At 41.6% G+C, this 18,982-nt stretch overlaps 1 protein-coding gene across 13 annotated transcripts in view; it reads right to left on the bottom strand.

Annotated features, from left to right (window-relative positions):
• Positions 1-859: 859 nt before the first annotated feature.
• LOC137098197 (adhesion G protein-coupled receptor L2-like) overlaps positions 860-18,982 on the bottom strand; it is a 125,003-nt gene continuing 106,880 nt past the window's right edge. For 5 of the 13 annotated variants that reach the window (XM_067474166.1, XM_067474165.1, XM_067474168.1 and 2 more), the window contains 11 exons: positions 18,719-18,924; positions 17,985-18,158; positions 16,411-16,620; positions 15,266-15,486; positions 14,427-14,493; positions 11,615-11,706; positions 10,135-10,303; positions 9,442-9,570; positions 7,921-8,017; positions 6,752-6,877; positions 860-2,911 (listed from right to left, as the gene is read on the bottom strand). In XM_067474166.1, coding sequence (XP_067330267.1) covers positions 2,028-2,911; positions 6,752-6,877; positions 7,921-8,017; positions 9,442-9,570; positions 10,135-10,303; positions 11,615-11,706; positions 14,427-14,493; positions 15,266-15,486; positions 16,411-16,620; positions 17,985-18,158; positions 18,719-18,924 — 2,375 coding nt within the window. In that variant the 3' untranslated portion in view covers positions 860-2,027. Of the gene's footprint in view, positions 2,912-3,490; positions 3,545-6,751; positions 6,878-6,966; positions 7,078-7,920; positions 8,018-9,441; positions 9,571-10,134; positions 10,304-11,614; positions 11,707-14,426; positions 14,494-15,265; positions 15,487-16,410; positions 16,621-17,984; positions 18,159-18,718; positions 18,925-18,982 lie in introns of all 13 variants that reach the window. The other 8 variants (XM_067474169.1, XM_067474170.1, XM_067474175.1 and 5 more) reach the window with 7 other exon arrangements.

Here is an 18,982-nt window from a genome sequence, read left to right as displayed (position 1 = left end):
TGCATTTTTCTCCTCAAACTTCAGAATATGCAAATAAGCAAAAATGTTAGTGGCGGTTTTCATTTTTCAGAATTTCTGAGTTTATTTAATAATTCATTATATTGAGAATTTATTTGATGTTCTGTCGTTTTCTATGCACTGCTCTACATTGTTCTCCTGTTCACAGTACTGTGCTGACTGTCAATAGGGGACCTAACATGAACCGGGACAATACGGTGACCGATCTGTCAAAACTTGTTTGTACAGCATAGGTTTATTCATCAGCTGTAGAAATAATATTTTAGTTCATTATTGCGTCACTGTCAATGAAAACACTATTTGACATTTACCAGTCTTAAGTAGCAACAAAGACACATTTTATGTTGTTGGCAGGGATGAAGCTCATAGGTTTTTGAAGAAGCATCCGCCATTTGCGGGACAAGACAAGGGCAGTGGTGTTCAGCACAGCGTGACGGGGGGGGGGGGGGGATTGTGTTTGGAAAGCGGCACAAAATGTGCTGATAATGTGACGTGTTGCTTCTGGATGACGACCAGGGGAGCTGTCGTTTATTTTCAGACACTTATAGCACCTGCTGCGGTAAATCCTCACTAGCCCAATGTGTATTTAATCATAGCTGAAAATAGTTCCCAACAAAAGTAGTATTTATCCCTGGCTGAGTTAAGTTTGCAAAGAACTGCAGCGCCCAGTGGAATGCAGAAATTATTTGGACTTATCAAATGTGACAATATGGAAGATGATGAACCTTCCACTTCCTGTGAAAGACATTCGGCACTTTGACACATTCACAGCTCTGTTGATTGACCGTACTTTCAACATTGGGAAAAATAGTGCAAAATTCCAGCAAGTAACCAGACTGTGAACAAGAAAAAATTCACATTTATTTGATATCAAACAGGAGTTGAATTAAATACCAGCTGATGATGGGCTCGTACAAAAGAAATAAAATGAACCTAATCAGTGCTGCAACAACTTTTCACACTTTGAAACCATGGTTGTTGTTTTTTTTTCTGTTTTTTTCTGAATAGTTCAGTTAATAAATTAATAAGTGTCAAAGGATGAAAGCATGTCTGCAAAAACTGCAATATCTCATTGACACAAACATAAGTCTATAATCTGACAATTTCTTTCAAGTAAAATAAATTACACAAGTATCCAATTCATGTCCAATCTGCGCATGGCCTGGTGTTAACGTATATACTACTGGCAAAAACTTATCATTCATGAAAGCAAAAACACTTCACAAGCAGAGACGTGAGCATGATTTTATATGGACCTGTATGTCTAAAATTGTTTTTTTTATATTCAAACATCCTACGACGAGTCAAGTGTGAGAGGAAAAAAGCACATGTCCACCATTTTGATTAACCTTGTCTGAAGAATCTTTGAAACATTGAAAGGGCATAACTACTGAATGGTTGCAATTTTTTTCTCTCTCTTGTTTTTTTTTTTTTTTTTACTTTTTACACTAGTGGTACAGCAAAATATATTTTCTTTAGCTGTTACTTTGACAACCATTAAATGTGCAATAGAGAAAATATAAGGCCTGAGTCTGAATTAGTGGTTTCTTAACTTTACAGTCCTGACTGTATAGTGCAGCCACACTAGTTCTAGTTCTGTACTTGATGACTAAAAAGACCCTGGTTTTGCAAAGCCCCCACAGGAATAAGTCAGGAGTTTGATAGTTCTTTGCTTGGAATATTTTTTATCCCTTATTTTCCCACTCTTCTTTCAGAAATGTCAGTCTTATCACTGGCACGGCGGCCCGCGTGTTATTCTCTGCACCTATTTCGTCCGTCGGCAGAGCTTTCACAGTCTACATTTGTCTGGCCTCGGATGGATGTGTTTTGTGTGTTAATGAGATCTGTGTGCAAAAGTCATTTATTCATTCCTTTTCCCACTCAACAACATGTCACTTCCTGTCCTAACCCGGAAGGGCGCGTGGGGTGTGGAGCCAAAGTCTCTGACTCCCCCGACATCAGCCAAAAGCACTCATCTGTTACAATCTGTGCAAACAAAGACGGTTCGCTCAGAGGCTGGTGATGAGCTGCATTTGTCCGTCACTGGGCGCCTCTCCCTCCTGTGTGCAGTCATCATTGTTGGGTGGGATAATGCAGCCATCGCTGGTGCCTCGGTTTATTTGGTAGTAGGACAGGGGCTGTGGTGCATCGCTGAGCTCAGGCATGCTTTTCTGATACGCGTCCTCGCTCTCACTTCGAGGTGAAGGGGAGAACTCCTCCTCCTCCTCCTCCTCCTCCTCCTCCGGGGGATATGGAGACGCTGAGGGCGAGGGTGAGTCTCTCAAGTTTGGCATGCTGGTGTAGAGGGAGTCTCTGTTATTGTTGGGTGAATTACAGCCCGTGTCCTCCACTGCAGTAACAGTCTCAGAGCCATGGCCGCCTTGCCCCTCCGGGTGCCTGGGGGCCTTCTGGGCATTGTAGAGCAGGGAGTGAGTCCTCTGGGGCAGGAGGGGGGCCTCCAGCACCTCCTTGTGGTGGGGGTGAAGGAGCAGCTCCAGGGTGGTGTGGCCTCCTCTTCCATTTCCTCTCTGGGGAGATGAGGCCTCGGCATGATCTGCGACGATGGCGTCATCCTCACTGCCGCTCCCACCCCCACCCCCACCTCGGTCCACTGTCACTCTGGTCTGTGGAGGCAAAGCTCTGTCCCTCTCCTTCTGGGCGTCGCGACCTTTGGGGGCCCCACGGGGCCTAAGATTGTTGTGGACAATCTCAGATATGATCATCTTTTCAAAGGTGGCATCATCCAGGTTAAGTCCCCCCAGGTCACCCGGGGCTCGAACGCCCACGGCCTCATAGTCGTCGTCTCGCAGGGAATAGCTGTTGTTAAAATTGCCATTGAGGGGAAGGGTGTCCATGGCACTGATGTCCCTGCTGTTGCTCAGAGAGTGCTGTCCTGCAAGGAAAGGCCAGAAGAGCACGTGAGATACTGTAGTTTTCCACATTTTTATACAGTCTCCACTAGACCATCCACATATACTTCATACTGCTCAGGACATTTCAGGCTTGTGCTCTTTGATCTCGGGGTTGCTTTTCATTTTATGCACGTCCAAAATACAAAAACTTTTAAATACCAAACCGAGCCCAATTAGCTCCCCCACCACGTCCGTCCTTATTATCATTATTCCATTCAAATCGAAGAAATGATCCTGAACAATATTGGAGATATGAGAACAAAAAAATGACTTCAAACTTAAAAAAAAGTATAGTACAGCAACACCTTAGAAAATAGCCAGGTAACACCACGCCAGCATACAAAAGCAACAGACAGAACAAGACTTAAAGAGGGAAATAAATACAAGCTGATGAGGGAGTGTTGTGACATTAACAATGAATAAAACATTCCATCTGTTAAAAGAAGGCAAGACAAAAGAGTAATGTCGAACACAGATGGCCAGCCACTTCTCTGCACTGGGGCCCCGCAAGCACAGCAACAACCCCCACACACCACAACAGGCACGGTGCAATGACTCACTTTGCCACCACTCACATCAAGTGTGTCTGCTCAGGCTATCTGGCCTAAGAACAGCTGATGTGCAAAAAAAGTAAAACAGATGCTTTTTTTCAATTGCAGCAGTAACAACAAAATCACTCAAATCAGACAAAAGTGGAAGCTTGTAACATTCAGCCTGGATTCAGTCCATCCAACTCCGCTTGTGTCCTTGCAATTAACTGCAACCTCTTCCATGTGACGTTTTGCTCAAATTGTTGTAGGTGGACAGACAACGACAGCAAAATTATGTGTTTTTAACAGATTGATAGAGCTTAAGGACAAAGGAAGGACAACTGAATCCTGGACTCAGCAAGTGAAAGGGTTTAGCAGCAAGCACAGTCTTTTATTCAAGTGTACATTAAAAGAGGGAACATTTCCTCGTGAAGTTATTTCTTTCTGAATTACGGGATCTCTTTTCACTCTTTTAAGAGCACAATTTTAAAAAATACACACACACACACACACAGCAAAGTACTCTAATTTTGTGCAGCTGTATGACTATGCTCAAGCAGCAGGATGAAAGTCAAGGCGGCTACTTAGATTTGATATGAGGATTTTATTTACTGGGTATTTATTGGTGAGCCTGTAAGTAAAAAGCTGACATTTTGTAGGGTGAGAGAGGTTGTCGTCATAGTCGTAGACTTGAGTTTCAAACGAACGTGTAAAAAAAAAATTTTTTTGAAATAATGATAACTCGGAAAAAAAAAAAAACAAAACTCTAAAAGCAACATCAAAGACATTTCTAAAAAGAGTGAAAGAGAGCGCGGAGAGCAAAAGGGCAAAAATAAGGGAGGAGGAATTATTAGACACTTCCCTCAACAGACCGTACTTCCAAATTAGCATTTGTTTATGCACAGGCAGAGATTTTACTGCAGACAGGTATTGTCTACTGGGAGCAGGGGGAAATGATGTGAACAGAATTCAACTGGACACGGCGACAGCTGTACTCTGGGAACTATTCCAGCCGAGATTCATTTAAGATGCTCTCCATACAGACTTTACTGCGTTGCATGAACATCTGCAGAGTATTAGTATTAATACACTTATAATAGAAGACATGCTCATTCTTTTGCAGCCGCTAAATGTAATGACTATAGCAGAGGAAAATCTGACAAAGCTCATGTTAAACTTGACAGTCCTTCTGCATGTATTTCATACGTGGATGGTGATCTTCGCACCGGCTTTTGACATTCGTGCGCTCTCCTCCAACTAGTTTTCAAATATTAAATACTTGAATAATTCCTGTTTGTCACTGCGGCTCGATCCACTTTTAAATAAGTATGTGTAGGATTTCCTCTGTTGCTCCTGGGTTCAAACACAGCTCTGTGCGGCACGGTGGGTTTGCTCCAGAGGGAGAAGAGGTGTTTTCTACAGGAACAGGAGATGTTTATGCTGACATTTAAATCACCTGCTAATTAAACATCACCACTTTCTATCTATCTGTCTCCTGTGCTCTAAATGTTAACATGCAATTAGCATAAAATGATTAAGCAGGTAAACATTTTAGGGCAATAAAGCACAAGCTGCGAATTCTGCATCCGAGCTGCTTGGCTGCTGTTGAACTCACCAAATAAATAAATAAATAAATAAAGAAAAATCAAAATGTCTTTGATTTTCTGTGCAGACATTGTTTGCCCCAACCCAGGGTTATTATCTCCTAGTATGGAAGCTCGCAGCACTTAACAAGGCCGTAATGACTGCACCAGGTTAAAGCTATATGTTGCTGCATATTCTCTGCTATGATGCACTTTCTTTCATACTGCAGATTTTTTTACAGTCCCTTTTGTCATCAGATGGCTGGAATATCTGAGGGCTACGGCTCTGCTCGCATTGCATCATATGCCACTGCTTTTGTTTTCTTTGATTGCGTTTTTCAGCTCCGCCAGTGAGGAACTGGGTCACCATAAACACATAAAACCGACGGGATTCAAATCGAGCTTGGTTTAAATTGAAGCAGACTATAGAAAACGAACGGATTTTCAACATGATCAGAGGACAATATACAATCATCTGAAAAGACCTGGGTCATGTAAAGCTCATGTTCAACACAGAGGAATTCCCACATGGCTGCTCAGTAGACAAGGTAAAATGGTACTGATGTCTGAGCTTCGTCTCAAAAGGAGGAACTCGAGTAAATGAGAACGACTTGAAAAAGAGAGAAGGTGTGAAGGAAGAAAAACAAGTAGTAAATCTAGTGTTATTATTCTCAACATTTTCATTCATGCTATGTCACAGCCACAACCTCAAGAGTTTTCATGTTTTCAATAAATATGTCACAATTAAATGAAGAGTTTGACATCTTGGGGAATACGTTTACTCACTTCCTGAATCCGATGAGACAAGATGGTAACACAGTTGCTGAATATGAGATTGTTAGCTTAGCTTATCACAACCTTGTTCTGTCAGTGCTAAACAAAAATAATAATAATAAATCCATATACCAGCACTGCCAAAGCTCACAAATGGACACTTTATATCTGGTTTGTTTAACACGTACAAACGCTGAAGTGTCACAATGTTAATTTGGTTTCTATGTTGGATTTGTTTTTGGCTAAGACCAATGCGTCTCAGCTGGTCGCAACAAGTACAGTCTGGCAGATAAAAGCACCTAAAATGGCAAAAAAAAGAAAAGAGAATGACAACAAGATATAAAGTGTTAGCTTTAAAGATGCTGATGAATGAAAGAGTAAGCTAACTAGCTGTTTCTCATCAAACCACAACCTGTTGAGTTTAGACTTTAATGCTGGTATGAATTAAATGTTCTGAACTTCTATAGCACTTTTCTACCTATTATTCAAAGCGCTTTACACTGCTTCTTATTCTCCCATTTGCACACACACTCACCAGGAGCAACTAAGTTGGGGTTCAGAGTCTTGCTCAGGGACAGTTTGACATTTGACCGGATGAGCCGGGGATCGAACCAACAACTGGGTGGATTGGCGGATGGCCGCTCTACCTTATGTGTCCAACCAAAAAAGTGTGAACTAGTATGTTTTTAAGCTGCTGGGAGATGGATTTCTTTATTAAAAAAAAAACACTGACAGTTGTTTCCTACTAGTTCCACAATATTTTGCTAAGCTAAACTAAGCTAAGCCGCTCTTAAGTTAAGCTTGTTACAATTTTGTTTCATCTCTCTCCTCCAGAAAGTAAAAAGTAAAAGTTTTTTTAGCCCAAAATGTCAAACTTTTGCTCTACGGCAGACACATATCTGTGCAAGAATAAAGGTGGAGGGTGGATGTGCACCTGGGGAGTGAAAGGCCGGAGGAGAGGGGGTGTTGCACACCACGGTTTCTGCCAGCAGGTTGTTATAAGGGTTAGTGTCGTGCGTTCGGAGGAGAGGGTTAGTTAGGAGGTAGTTGCCAGTCATCCCTGAAATAACAAGAAGGAAAAGACAAGGAGAAAATCAGAAGGGCAGAAAAGCAGTGAAGAAAAAAAAAAAAGAGCTTGAGGTACTGTACTTCATGGTCTGTGGGGGTGCGCTGGGCAGCTGTCGACATAAACAAACACTGAGATTCACTGTGCAGAATCTGACACCGCCAAAGATTTATGACCGGTGATCCACCAGCCTTCTATTATGGACAAAGCAGTCATAGAAACATTGGTCAAAGCAAGACATTATCCAAACAGTCAACTGATGTAACTGACAAACAATATTATCCCGACATGTGCTGACCAAAGCATAGCAACACAATCAGCTGCAGTGTTTATATGAAACAAATTCATCTAAACAAACTCATCCAGTCGAGACACTAGACAAAACATGTCTAAGTGACCTGCCATAAATAATAGAGTATCCTTATCATCCTCAGTGCTGTTGTGTAAATCCTCAAGAATGTAATAACTGTCCTCAGTCATCTGGCCCGATCGCTGAGAAACTCTGCTTTAAAAAAACAAAACAAAAACAAAACAAAACTAGACTATGACTACAGCCAGGATCTGCACTGGCACAGTCTGGAACCGGAGGTTCACAATGCTGGGATCTATCCTTAAACCTACTCTGACTTCAGCCTGACTTTGCTCATCAGCCCCTATCCTCCCTTCACCCCTGACAACCGGTCCAGGATGAAGATGAGTCTCCCCAGTCGGGGTCGTCATGATTCTCATCAGTAACGCTTTATTCCAGACTGTCTGTGTTCATCTCCTTTAACATGGTTCCAGTGAGTAGATAAGGGCAGAAAGCTGCTGCTAACTTTGATCCTCGGGCAGCATTTAATGCTATTTTTTGATTGTTTGACAGTAAGAGGAATGCAACATTAGGCTGCATCTAAACTTCCTCCTTTTGTGCTGCACAGCCATGTAGGCTGCATAGTTTTAAGTATTTATTGTGAATTCAGAGCCTCATCACAAAGAGAATAGCGTATGCGTCTCATCCGGTGGTGGTGGTGGCGGCGGTGTAAGAAACGGGTGCTTACCCTGGTTGAGCGTGGAGGTGCTGTTTATGTCTCCGGAGATGAAGGAGGACTCCGACTGTTTCCTCACAGTGTCGTTCCACATCCGCCTGATGCGGCTCTGAGTTGGGAGAAAAGAAGCTATTGATCAGGGCTCAACATGGTGCCGTGGTTAGTCAAGGCTTTCGGCCCCGAGGATTGTGTGGCTACACAGGTTTGAGATTCAGACCTACACTTGCGTAGACGATCTGACTAACCTACTGCACGATGCTGTGTGCTACGGTAAAACAAAGCCACACACACACGTGCTACTGATCCAACTGATCCCAGTAGTGGATACAGCGGGAATCTTACAGCTTGTAACGTGAGAGATCGGCCTTGAGTGCCTCTTTTTGTCCCCTCTCGAGTCATAAGTGCAGTGGTAATAGCAGAAGTTGACACCAAATTCCCTAAAGTGCTCTTTAAGAGAAGAAATTACAAGAGACCTCTACTTTCAATTCTGCTTTATTTTGTTAGCTTCTTCTTCTTTTTTTTTTCTTCGTTTTTTAAAAATAGAGTCTACCTTCCAGCCAGAATAACAAGAATAAATTGCATTTTCACCCACTAGAAAAAAGCTTTGAAGACATCAGTGCTTTCTGTCTGGTAGTTACACTGTACCTCAACACTTAACAAATCTCATGTCTTAACAAAAATCAATCCATCTCTTTATATATAACCTTGACAGCCAAATAGTTGGATAACCAAGCTTTAACGTTACAATGTGAAGCCTACAATGCCTTAACTACAGTGGCATTTCTATTTCAATGACTAAAGCACATATTTCGTTTAAATGATTTGAGAGGCTCAGCTTTACAATGATAACACTGGAGTGAAAGGTCCAAAATAAACAGCATCTCAAATCTTTACTGAAGGATAAAGCTGTTGGTCATATTCTATTTTGGTTTCTGTCAGCAAATGCACTGAAAAGACCAAAGGCAGCAGAATGTTTGTCACTCACAGCTTTCCAACTACCCTAACCAGTCTGGAGCTCACAGCCCGAGGCCACACGTACCTAATGATGTACATGTAAAAAAATTCATAAGCTTGGCCGGTATTATTTTGTTAAGTGTTACTCCAACAGAATAGTGCCGTAGTGAGTATTTTCAGCTGCTGCGTAACACATTTTGGGTGTTAGCAAGTTGGCGAGCAGCAGGAAGGTATATGTGGCACTGACACACAGTAAACGACAGATCCCTTGCTCATTCTAATTAAAGAACTTGGCACATGTGGATCACTTAGTGGTTTTATTACTTTTTGGACAGTAGTCTATGCTACAGAAGGATACGCTGCAGTACGTCAGGTTTTGGCTAAACAGACAATTCTGTTTTGTGGGATGAATTTATTGTTGTTTTATGTCTTTTTATGAGATTAGTTGGCCTTAAAAAACGAAGGATTAACCGACTTTACAGTAATTACCATAACAATATAAAAACTAAATTCACACAAAGGCTTTTTAAAAACCTAAAGCCAGAAACAGATTTACAAATACCGATGCTTTACACATACTTGTGTGGCAGATGAGTAGCGGGCAGTGGATCGAGACGTGGCTGTCTTGGCTGAACTGTGGGAGCTCTCAGGCGGGAGTGCGCCACAGCACTGGGACTGACGGAAACATTTACTGTACTCTTTACGGACCTGCAGAGGAGTAAAAGATCAAGCTAGAGTGAGCACACACACGCGCACACACACAAAGACCACCCCCCCCCCCAATTATGAGATGCAAAAGAAGAAACTTTACCAAATGTCATCTAGCTGACAACAATATAAATGCTATGTCTGTAAGGACAGGACTATCGAACATAATGACCACAAGCTGGAATACCGTTAAAAGGAAGCACTTTGATATGAGCGTCATAAAGTAAGAACCTAAAAACTCACAACATTATGTTTATAACCATTTATGAAAGAAAAGCCACAAATTCTAGACATTTGAAAAGCTCAAACATCAAATTACTTGCATTTCTGCTCAAAAAGCTGAAGATTGTCTGTTGAGTGACTAATACATTGATTACTGTGTTAATTAACATTTCATTATTTGTTTAGAACATTGGGAAGAAATTTCCAGAGTAATGTTCTTAAAAAAATTTCATCTAAAAAAGAACAGACTTTATGAACATCACCGTTGCTTGATCAGTGACTTAATGTTGATCAGTTATCCTTCAATCGAGCGATTGAAAATTGTCGGGGACAAAATTGTACCTTCTTCTGGAGGAGGCAGTGGAAGATAAAGATGAACATCCCTTGCAGAGTGTTGAAGATTGTGAACAGGTACGCCATCACTATAGAGGATTCATTCAGGAAGAACAAGCCAAAGGACCACGTGAGCCCCAGCAGACAAAGTAGGGCAAACGCTCCCAACACCCATGACCTGAAAAAGAGAACGTTAATGAGGGAATCAGCTAAAATGCAGAGGATTTCATCATTGCTCGGTTTCACATTTGCCTCCTCCTGGACTGCACCTTGTTGAAAAAAATGTGTTTAAATTTTGTGCTTATGAAAAACTTGCACTAGTGGTTGCATAGTGTGTAAATGCTGATACAAAGCTTTGGAATGAATGTGCATTTGGTATTTGACACCGAGTCAAAAATATTTCCTTGGTCTTCTCTGAGTTGCTGGCAAGAGAGACTGCAAACACAGCAGGATTTTCCTTGGCGGCTTCCAAGAAAGCCTTGAGGAAATAAGATAAGTTTAACAGTCAGTTTCAATGACGGTGGCTGGTCGTTATTGCTACACAAGAGAGAAGTGAGCCGCCCCGAGAGAACTAAGGTGAGCCTGGAGAGGAGAGAAGAAGTGGGACAACAGCGTGTCATCAACAGAGGAACAACAAAAAACACAGAGCAGTGTTGAGTGTGATGGTTGATTAGACTTGTCGTTCAGTTCCTGCTGCTTTTTGTACAAGAATGCATGTTTTGTTCCCCCTCAAATGATCACATTACATGCACACCAACTATTTCCCTTTAGTTTTCAAGCTATGACAATTTGAAAGAGAAACTAAATGCATTAGAGATTTGAGGTAGACCCTAATTAATGGCAGTTAATGAGTCTGACTACTTAAGATAATGTGTAAAACCCAGCATTCAAATGCAAACAAACGCAGGTTTTTCTATGTGCTTTAAACAAACCGAAAGCTAATTCAAGGTCCTTTTTTTTTTTTGGGTTTGGACCAAAATCAAAGTAGCTGCCTAAAAATCAAACGCCTACATAACATATGTTGGCTTGCCCTCAAACATATTGTTGAACAAGAATCCAAGCACATAAATGGTCAAAGACTGGAAACAGAAAGCTTGGGGGTGGGGGGTTTCTAATCTTCAGATCTACGGGAGATGTGGTTGAAGCCAATGAAGGCCTGCAAAATATGCTAACACAGAAACAAAAAAAGGTCAGAAATGCAGTTAAATAAAAGTGGCAATAAAACCTTGCGTTGTCCAAATACTAAATTAATCATAAAGTGAACTGAAAAGGTACCTACAGACAGACTGCAGCTGAAATGGTAAAATATTGGTCTGGTCAAGTTTAAGAGAAGAGAAAATCAATTAAACATGTCGGTCATAAACAGGGGTTAAAAAGCAATAATGGCGCACATTATTTTTCCTTTCACACATAGGCCACACGCACACACACACACACACACACACACACACACACAGACCACCTAATCTGCTGGAGTGGCAGCTCTCACCTGATACCCCCCAGCCTGGACGAGTCTGGTTTCATGGAGGTGGAATGTTTCACCATCTTGTACATCGTCACTACCAGGAAGATGACATTTACCTGTCAAAACAGACGCGTATCAGGGTTAAAAGACTGCACTTAGAAAGGCATCTGATTTCTGTTGCTAACAGCACTGAGGGAGCTGCTCAGATCCTTTATTCAAATAAGCCATTAAACTCCATTACATCCCGAATTCCTTCATTTATAATTTCACTGAAGTAAAAGCATATAATCAAGAAAATGTACTATGCGCTGGGTTCTCAATGCAGAAGACTGCGTCTACATTGATGACTAAGCACCATTTACAGTTTTCAGTTGCAATATTTCAATCTCGCACATACGTACACAGGTCATGATTAAATATACCACCGCTGGTGGCTAGGTTTCACTTTGGATTAGAATATTTATTTATTTATTTTTTTATCTTTAGAGGTTTTGGCTTCAGTGTCGACAAAAGCATAGGGTTACTGAGAGGAATATGAAAATTTAATGCCTCGGTGCAGAAGTACACTGACTTACAACGAGAAAAACAACAGCGAGAGCCTAACACTTGCTGTCGGTCTACTCGCAAAACTCTGCCCTTCGATGTGAGCTGCAATCAAAGTCTTTCAATCCAATCCACTTTAATTACAAATCCCATTTAAAAACAACTGGGTTGACCAAAGTGCTTTACATTATACAATTAAGATGAATCAGTAAAACCACATACTAAATAAACAATATATTACATAAGCGAAATGAATAAAATAAAACGATGAAATAGAAGCAAAATAAAATAAAGCTCTCAGTCTGAGTTAAAAACCAGGGAATAAAAATGGATTTTTAATACATGACTTAAAAGCTTCCTCACTTGGGGGCCTGCCTTACATGACCCTGTGCCCTGGGCCCAATGACTGAGAACATACTGTCACCTATGCTCTTGGTCTTAGGGACCTTAAAACCCAGCTGATCAATAGAGGTGAGGGCTTGAACAGGAGTATAAGGATGGAGAAGTTCTCAAATTTGAGAGGGATCAAGACCATTAAGAGACTTAAAAAAACGAACAAAAAAATCCTAAACTCAACAAATGCGCCAGTAAAGAGACGCTAGTGCCAGCAAGCATTGGTGCTGCAGCGCTTTGTACCAGCTTTCTTTAAGAATGTCATAGGACACTTGCAACTTATCTTTCTTCCATTATGTCATTTATCCATGGCTCAGATTTTGGCCTAGAACGCATGGGTTTGATTGGTGCGACGGAATCAATGACATTCCTACAAATAGTCCGAATAGAAGTAGGAAGTGTTTCTGTATCAAAACATTTGTTGGCACCATTTCTCTCTGCAGCGACATTAAAAGCAGCAGAGAATTGCGCACCGGTGGACGGTTTAACCACCCGAAAATGCTTATCGGATAATAAGAATGTGCATATCTGATCACGTCCAGGCACATCTGGTGTATCACGGATGTAAATTCCAGAAGAATATAGTGAGGAAAGAACAGAGCTGAGTGCCATGATTAAAATTTCTTTCATTTACTGAAGCCAGGAAAAACATTTAAGTGCTTCAAGCCATACATCTAGAAAGATTTCCATGCTCTCAGGATATCGCTGTATAAGTACTGCAGGCCCTGCCACCATTGAGGAAAAGGGAGGAGATGTGCTTCACTTTACCCTGATACCGTAACAAACTTTTGAAATACACTTCGCTATATATTGAATTTTTAAAAATCTTTATATAACTGGATGTTTTTTTTTTTTTCACAGAAATCACTGGTTAGCAAAAAACAAAACAAAACCATCCTCATTATTAACGCACATAAAACCCTTCTGAAAGACTATAAGGCAACAGGAAAGCATTTATATGAAGACAGTGTGCGCACAGAGCAGATGGAGGCCAACAAGAGCTGGGAGGACAATACAAGAAAAGTGGCTAAGAAGACAGAAGAGGCTTTTAGATCACAGCTTAAGGTAATGCCAAGTTTTGTCTCTTGGCCCCTGGGGCCGATTTACGTTCGCATGAGTCGAGCGGCTGGAGATGCGTTTAACACAGCCGCAAGTGATGACACAGATCCGATGAGACAGCCAGATGAACGGACAGCGGGGTATATTCAGGTCTCTCATTTCTCTGGCACAAAGAAATAGTGCAGAAACCACACTTCTCTAGGTTTTGCGTGTTTTTACAACCTATGGTCAGACGTACGTGTATGTTACCATACAAACCTATATGGAGACACAGAGGGTTTGTTTGATCTGTGTGCAAATATTAGTGCATGCATGTAGTATGTGAACTGTGAACACCCAACACTACACATGAAATATTAAAAGGTGAAGATGGAGATGTCCGGGTGCTGTGATTGGCTGAGGATGTGTCCTGATCCACAGCAGGGCTGTGAGCTGTGGTAATGGTTGTTTGACCCACCCACTCATTACTTCCATGTTCACTCCTCCTCACCATTACTCTTGTTTTCCCACTGAACAAACGACCTTCATGCCTGAGACGATTTCCCTCCTGATTGCAGGAGGGGAGTGTTCTCTAGATCTACAGCGTGGACCAAACAGCTTTAAGTCATCGCCGCTCACCAATTCTGATTTTAGAGGATTTCATAGCCGAGTGGACACTGATGTCCTTGTGTCAGCTATAATGGGACCACTTTCCTTTCATGCAAATTGATCTGAGAAAGACGAGCTAAGAGGCTGCCAGTACACAGAGAGGGAAAATCTATAAGCTATTTTCAAAGCTTTCCTTTGGAAAAAAAAAAATAATAATAATAATAATCACACAGGTGCACAAATTATAACTTACCACAATTATGAAGGTTACAGGTCCAATGAAGCTCCAGATGAAATGGTTATCAACCCTCAGCCAGCATCTATGAGGGTGTAACAGATGATATTCAGTTCATTAAATCATCTCACTGCCAAAACAAGGTTGTGTCTCATTGATCAGGGCTCGGCAGAGCCGAGTGGATGATAGCCCGCAGGAAAAGAATAGAGACTCCTCTGACCACAGAGAAGAAAACCCGACCTTGAGGGAGTGTTGGCCTCACGCCACAACAAGCTGCAGTCGAAAAGGTGGTGGTTACTTGACTCATGACTTCACGGTCTGCAAATGTCTACAAATGTGTGATGTCTGAGTGTGTGTACCTAAGACTGAACTGTAAACAGCATATCATAGACCAGTTTGGGAATGAATAGGGCCTTGGTCTGTGTTTATCACCAGGAAACCGGAGGACCACGGCGATAAAATGGAGTTTGAAAAAGGCAGTTTTCTTAAACCCCATAAATTAGACGGATGCAGTCGTACAAATCAAATAAAGCTTTCTGCTTGGATGAAGACCGGCGTTAAAGTTTATAAACTTTTTAACTGACAAGGGTGGCAATTATCCACATTCAAAGAATAAAAACCCAGCAGGCCAGTGCAGCTAGCCAGCACATTCATTAATGTTGTGGCTTTGCTCACAGTCTCTTCTTTTAGCAGTGACAGGGTGTAAATTTGCCAGGGGGCAGAGGTGGGCTACTCTTTGTGATATTGCTATCATTAGCACATATACGCATGCTGTGCGAGTGTGTCTCGATGGTGAGAAGGGAGGACTAATGCTCCCAGTGTTCCTCCCACAAAAAGAAGAGCCCCTCCACACTTACGCCCGCTGTGTGCCGTAGCTTCTGTAGTCGATGGCTGCTGAGATCCCCACCACCACAGCCGGGATGAGGTACCCAGACATGTAGTAGTACTTCCTGCGTGAGAACTCGCTCTCAAACACTTCGACCAGCATGAGGTACAGCTGCACGCCCTCTAGACACATCCAGGCAAAAGCAGCCAGGAAGCAAAAGTGGAGAACACCGGCGATTATGGAGCATACGAGCTGAAAAGAAGATTACACAAGACATTACACAGAAGCTTTGACTAGTTACCAGAAAATATTACTACGAACGTTTTTTAAATAATGAGAGGCTTCTATATTAACAAAGGGTCAAACGAGTACTTGCAACATGAACGGGTTCACTTTCTCAAAGCCACTGTACACAGTACACGACTGCCAACAGACACAGGCAACAACTAGCTGATGAACACAGTGGAGCTTTTAGCAGCTAAAGAGAAAAATATTCCCCTGAGGAGTGTCAGAAACCTTATTGCTGTCTCGCTATGTAGCAAGGAAACTAATTAATGCATGTTGAACGTCAGACATATATGCATTTAAAAACTTCAAATCTTAGGGTTTTTTTTATTGACTTTGTTTCTTGTTTATTTAGGAATGTAAATAAAACTTGTGAAGCCTTTATGAAGCAGAGAAGTGCATGAACTTCTGAGCTAATTGAACCTGGTATAATTCGCCAACAAACAAGCATGAATGGAAAAGTTAAGTTTAAAAATCTAAATCCATGTGTGGATCCATTGTTAAAAAGCACATTGTGTAACCAAGCTTTGTTCAAACACTGTGCTTAATATTTAATTTTTACTGAAAATCTTTCCGAAAGTACAAATGAAGTTAGAGAGCTGTGTATAAAATCATCTATACGATATCTCCATAAAATGGTGCAACTATTAAAAATGTATCCAGAGTTTGAATATTTCATTAGCGAGTCAGCGTCATATAGCTTCAAGTGTTAGAACAAGCAGATGCAGAAGAGATGTGATTCTACTGCTTGTTATAATGACATTTTTAATCCACTGGAACAAAAATGAAAGGAAAGAAAGAATTCAAGCGTTTCAAAGTTAATCATCGCAGATAAGACCGGTCATCAGCAGTTTAAAGTTTAAACCCTCTGCAGCAAGATTTCCACCGTACCTTAGTTTCCGTCATGTTAATGCCTACGAGGAAGACGAGCTCGCCAATGAAGAGGTTGAGGCAGAGGTTTTTGTGAATGGTGTTGCGGTCACTTTGCAGACCTCGGAAGAAACAGAAGGTGAAGAGGCTGATGGCGAGGCAGACGAGAGACACGGCGATACCCATCCTGGTGATGACAGTGAGAAGAAGCTCATGGACGCTCCCCTCCCCCTACAGAGAGACAGACAGCATGGACTGACCTTCAACTCCACACTTGTCATAATGATTGGTGGCACGTAAGCAAATAATGCTTGTAGAAAATGTTAATTTTTCAGCGGTTAAATGATTAAAAAATAGCTTCACAATAGCCAAGGGTCCACATGGCTAGTTGTCACTAGCTCCCCTGTCCAGCGTAGCTATTAGAAATATAAATGATAAGGTAAAATCCATATTTCACCGTATTGTGTACAAATAAATAAAATGCAATTTGAGCAGTCTGAGTAAGTTAAATGAAGAACAGTATATAATCCTCCATTGAGTTGCAGTGGAAGGATTGCAACAAAAAGAAAGAATTGTGCATAAAGAGACCACATTTTTTAAGATTTGGGCACATGGCTAATAAATTAAGAGACGAAAAACTGAAGCCTTCCTTTATCCTAATTGTACCTGATGACATCTGTCCTGGTGAACATGCTTGGATAACATTATGTGGCGCCCGTTGCAGAAAGTGACATCAGTTGAAAGGCTGCCACAGAAAACCGTGACCATGGGATGTGATGTCCACATGTGGGTTCTGTTTCTGAGGTCAAATCATGCTGTGTTTCAGAAGATCTAAAACTGACGGTGTTCCAAGATTGGCACCAAGCAAACGTGAAAATAGCACACTTGACCATACAAAGTATTACTCAAGGACGTGGTGGCCCGAAAGTGAGGCAATTGCGTCTGTGATATTTGTAATTTTATTGAGGGCAGGAGTTGCAGTTTAGGTGATGTGTGGGGAATTGGTGTGAGGATAAGCCGAACCTCAGGGCTCTGGTTTCAAGCTGTGGTTAAGGTTGAGGTTAAGACAGATGACAGGGACAGAGTTCATGAGTTAGGACATATTATTAAACAAACCACAAACTTATCCTGTACTTTTATTCCTGGCTCGGTCCTTGCTGCACATGCTATTTATCATGTAATTGGTTTGTAATTGCATTTTGTGACCAAATGGCTCTGCACCACTTCAAGAGTGGTGAAAACACAAGCTGAAGCTAGGTTATACTGATTCCCATGAGTCTTAAGGACATATGCCTACAGGAATATTAGACACAGACCATAGGTAAAATATAATTACTCCTGACAGTGGTACAGCACTTCCTATCCTGATCCACAATCTCGCTCTTTTAAAGAGACAGGTTGCTTCCTTTGCTCCACCACCCCATCCCTCCCCCAACCCTACCTTCTCCTCCAGCGATAATCTAATTATCTCCACTGAAATGTCAGTCTTGCTCATTGCTCATGTGCGCACAAATCTATCAGCGAGACGAAAGAGGAACAACTAACTGAGACGGAAAAAATAAATTCCTGCGACGTGCAAGGCGAGGGCCACTTACCACATTCCCCCGATGAGCCATGAGGATGGCAAAGTTGGTCAAGTGACTGCAGGAGCAAGTGGTGTGGCTCTTGTTAGTTTCCAGCAGTTTACAGCCCTGAGTGGACCAATATCCCATCATGCTTCGCTCTGAGTAATTCCAGAAGGAACAGTTGGGATTGTAGTAGTGCTCTTTCTACAAAACACAAACACACAGACAACCAAGGAGATGAATCGTGAATGACCATGTAATATGCAATATGCATATGTACACAAACACATATACACATCTTTCCAACCTCAAGTCAGAGTTTATGAGTATATTTGGTGTATAGACTGTGATTGTTCTTATTTTGCCAATTAGTGTCAGTACAATAGAAATTCTGGAAATGGAATAGATTTTGGGGAAAACAAATGGATGAAAGAGATTAAAATGAAAAAAGAAAAAACTGAATCTTAATATGTTAAAACGTAAGAAGGCAATTTCAAAGAACAAGGCAAAACATGACACGAGCAGCCTGATTTGTAGTATTTCTATAGTTTGTCTAGTCTACATTAGTGCTAACCAGCCCATGATAAATGATCATAGCATATCATAACATAGATGTTACATAAATTTCTCTAGCGGTTTCTACAATAACAACAAATGACAGGACTGCGTTTGCCCTTCGCTGTAAGAGGCTGTGCAGCAGTTTCACTATTTTTGACAGCCAAGCTCTTATAGTGTGTCTGGGGGAGTCTTGGGAGGAGGCTTACATCCAGGTGTTCCAGTGTGAAGATCACGGGGTCAGCCACAAACACACGGCTGGACTCCTTGGTAATAGAGGCTGAAAGGATGTGCGAGTTGACTGTGAGGGACAGGTTGCGTTTGTTTAGATCCCCCATTCCCCTCAGTGTGGCATTCTCCGTGCTGAGGAACTGACCCAGGTGTTTGTAGAGCACAAATACCAGCTTGGCCACACCTGCAATAATAAAACCATCAGACATACAAGCATCCATCTAGTGTGAGGAGTTGTGCAG

The sequence above is a fragment of the Channa argus genome, chromosome 14 (assembly GCF_033026475.1).
Source record: "Channa argus isolate prfri chromosome 14, Channa argus male v1.0, whole genome shotgun sequence".
Lineage (NCBI taxonomy): Eukaryota > Metazoa > Chordata > Actinopteri > Anabantiformes > Channidae > Channa > Channa argus.
The sequence above is the reverse complement of the archived record's forward strand: the minus strand, read 5'-3'. Positions and strand labels throughout refer to the sequence as shown.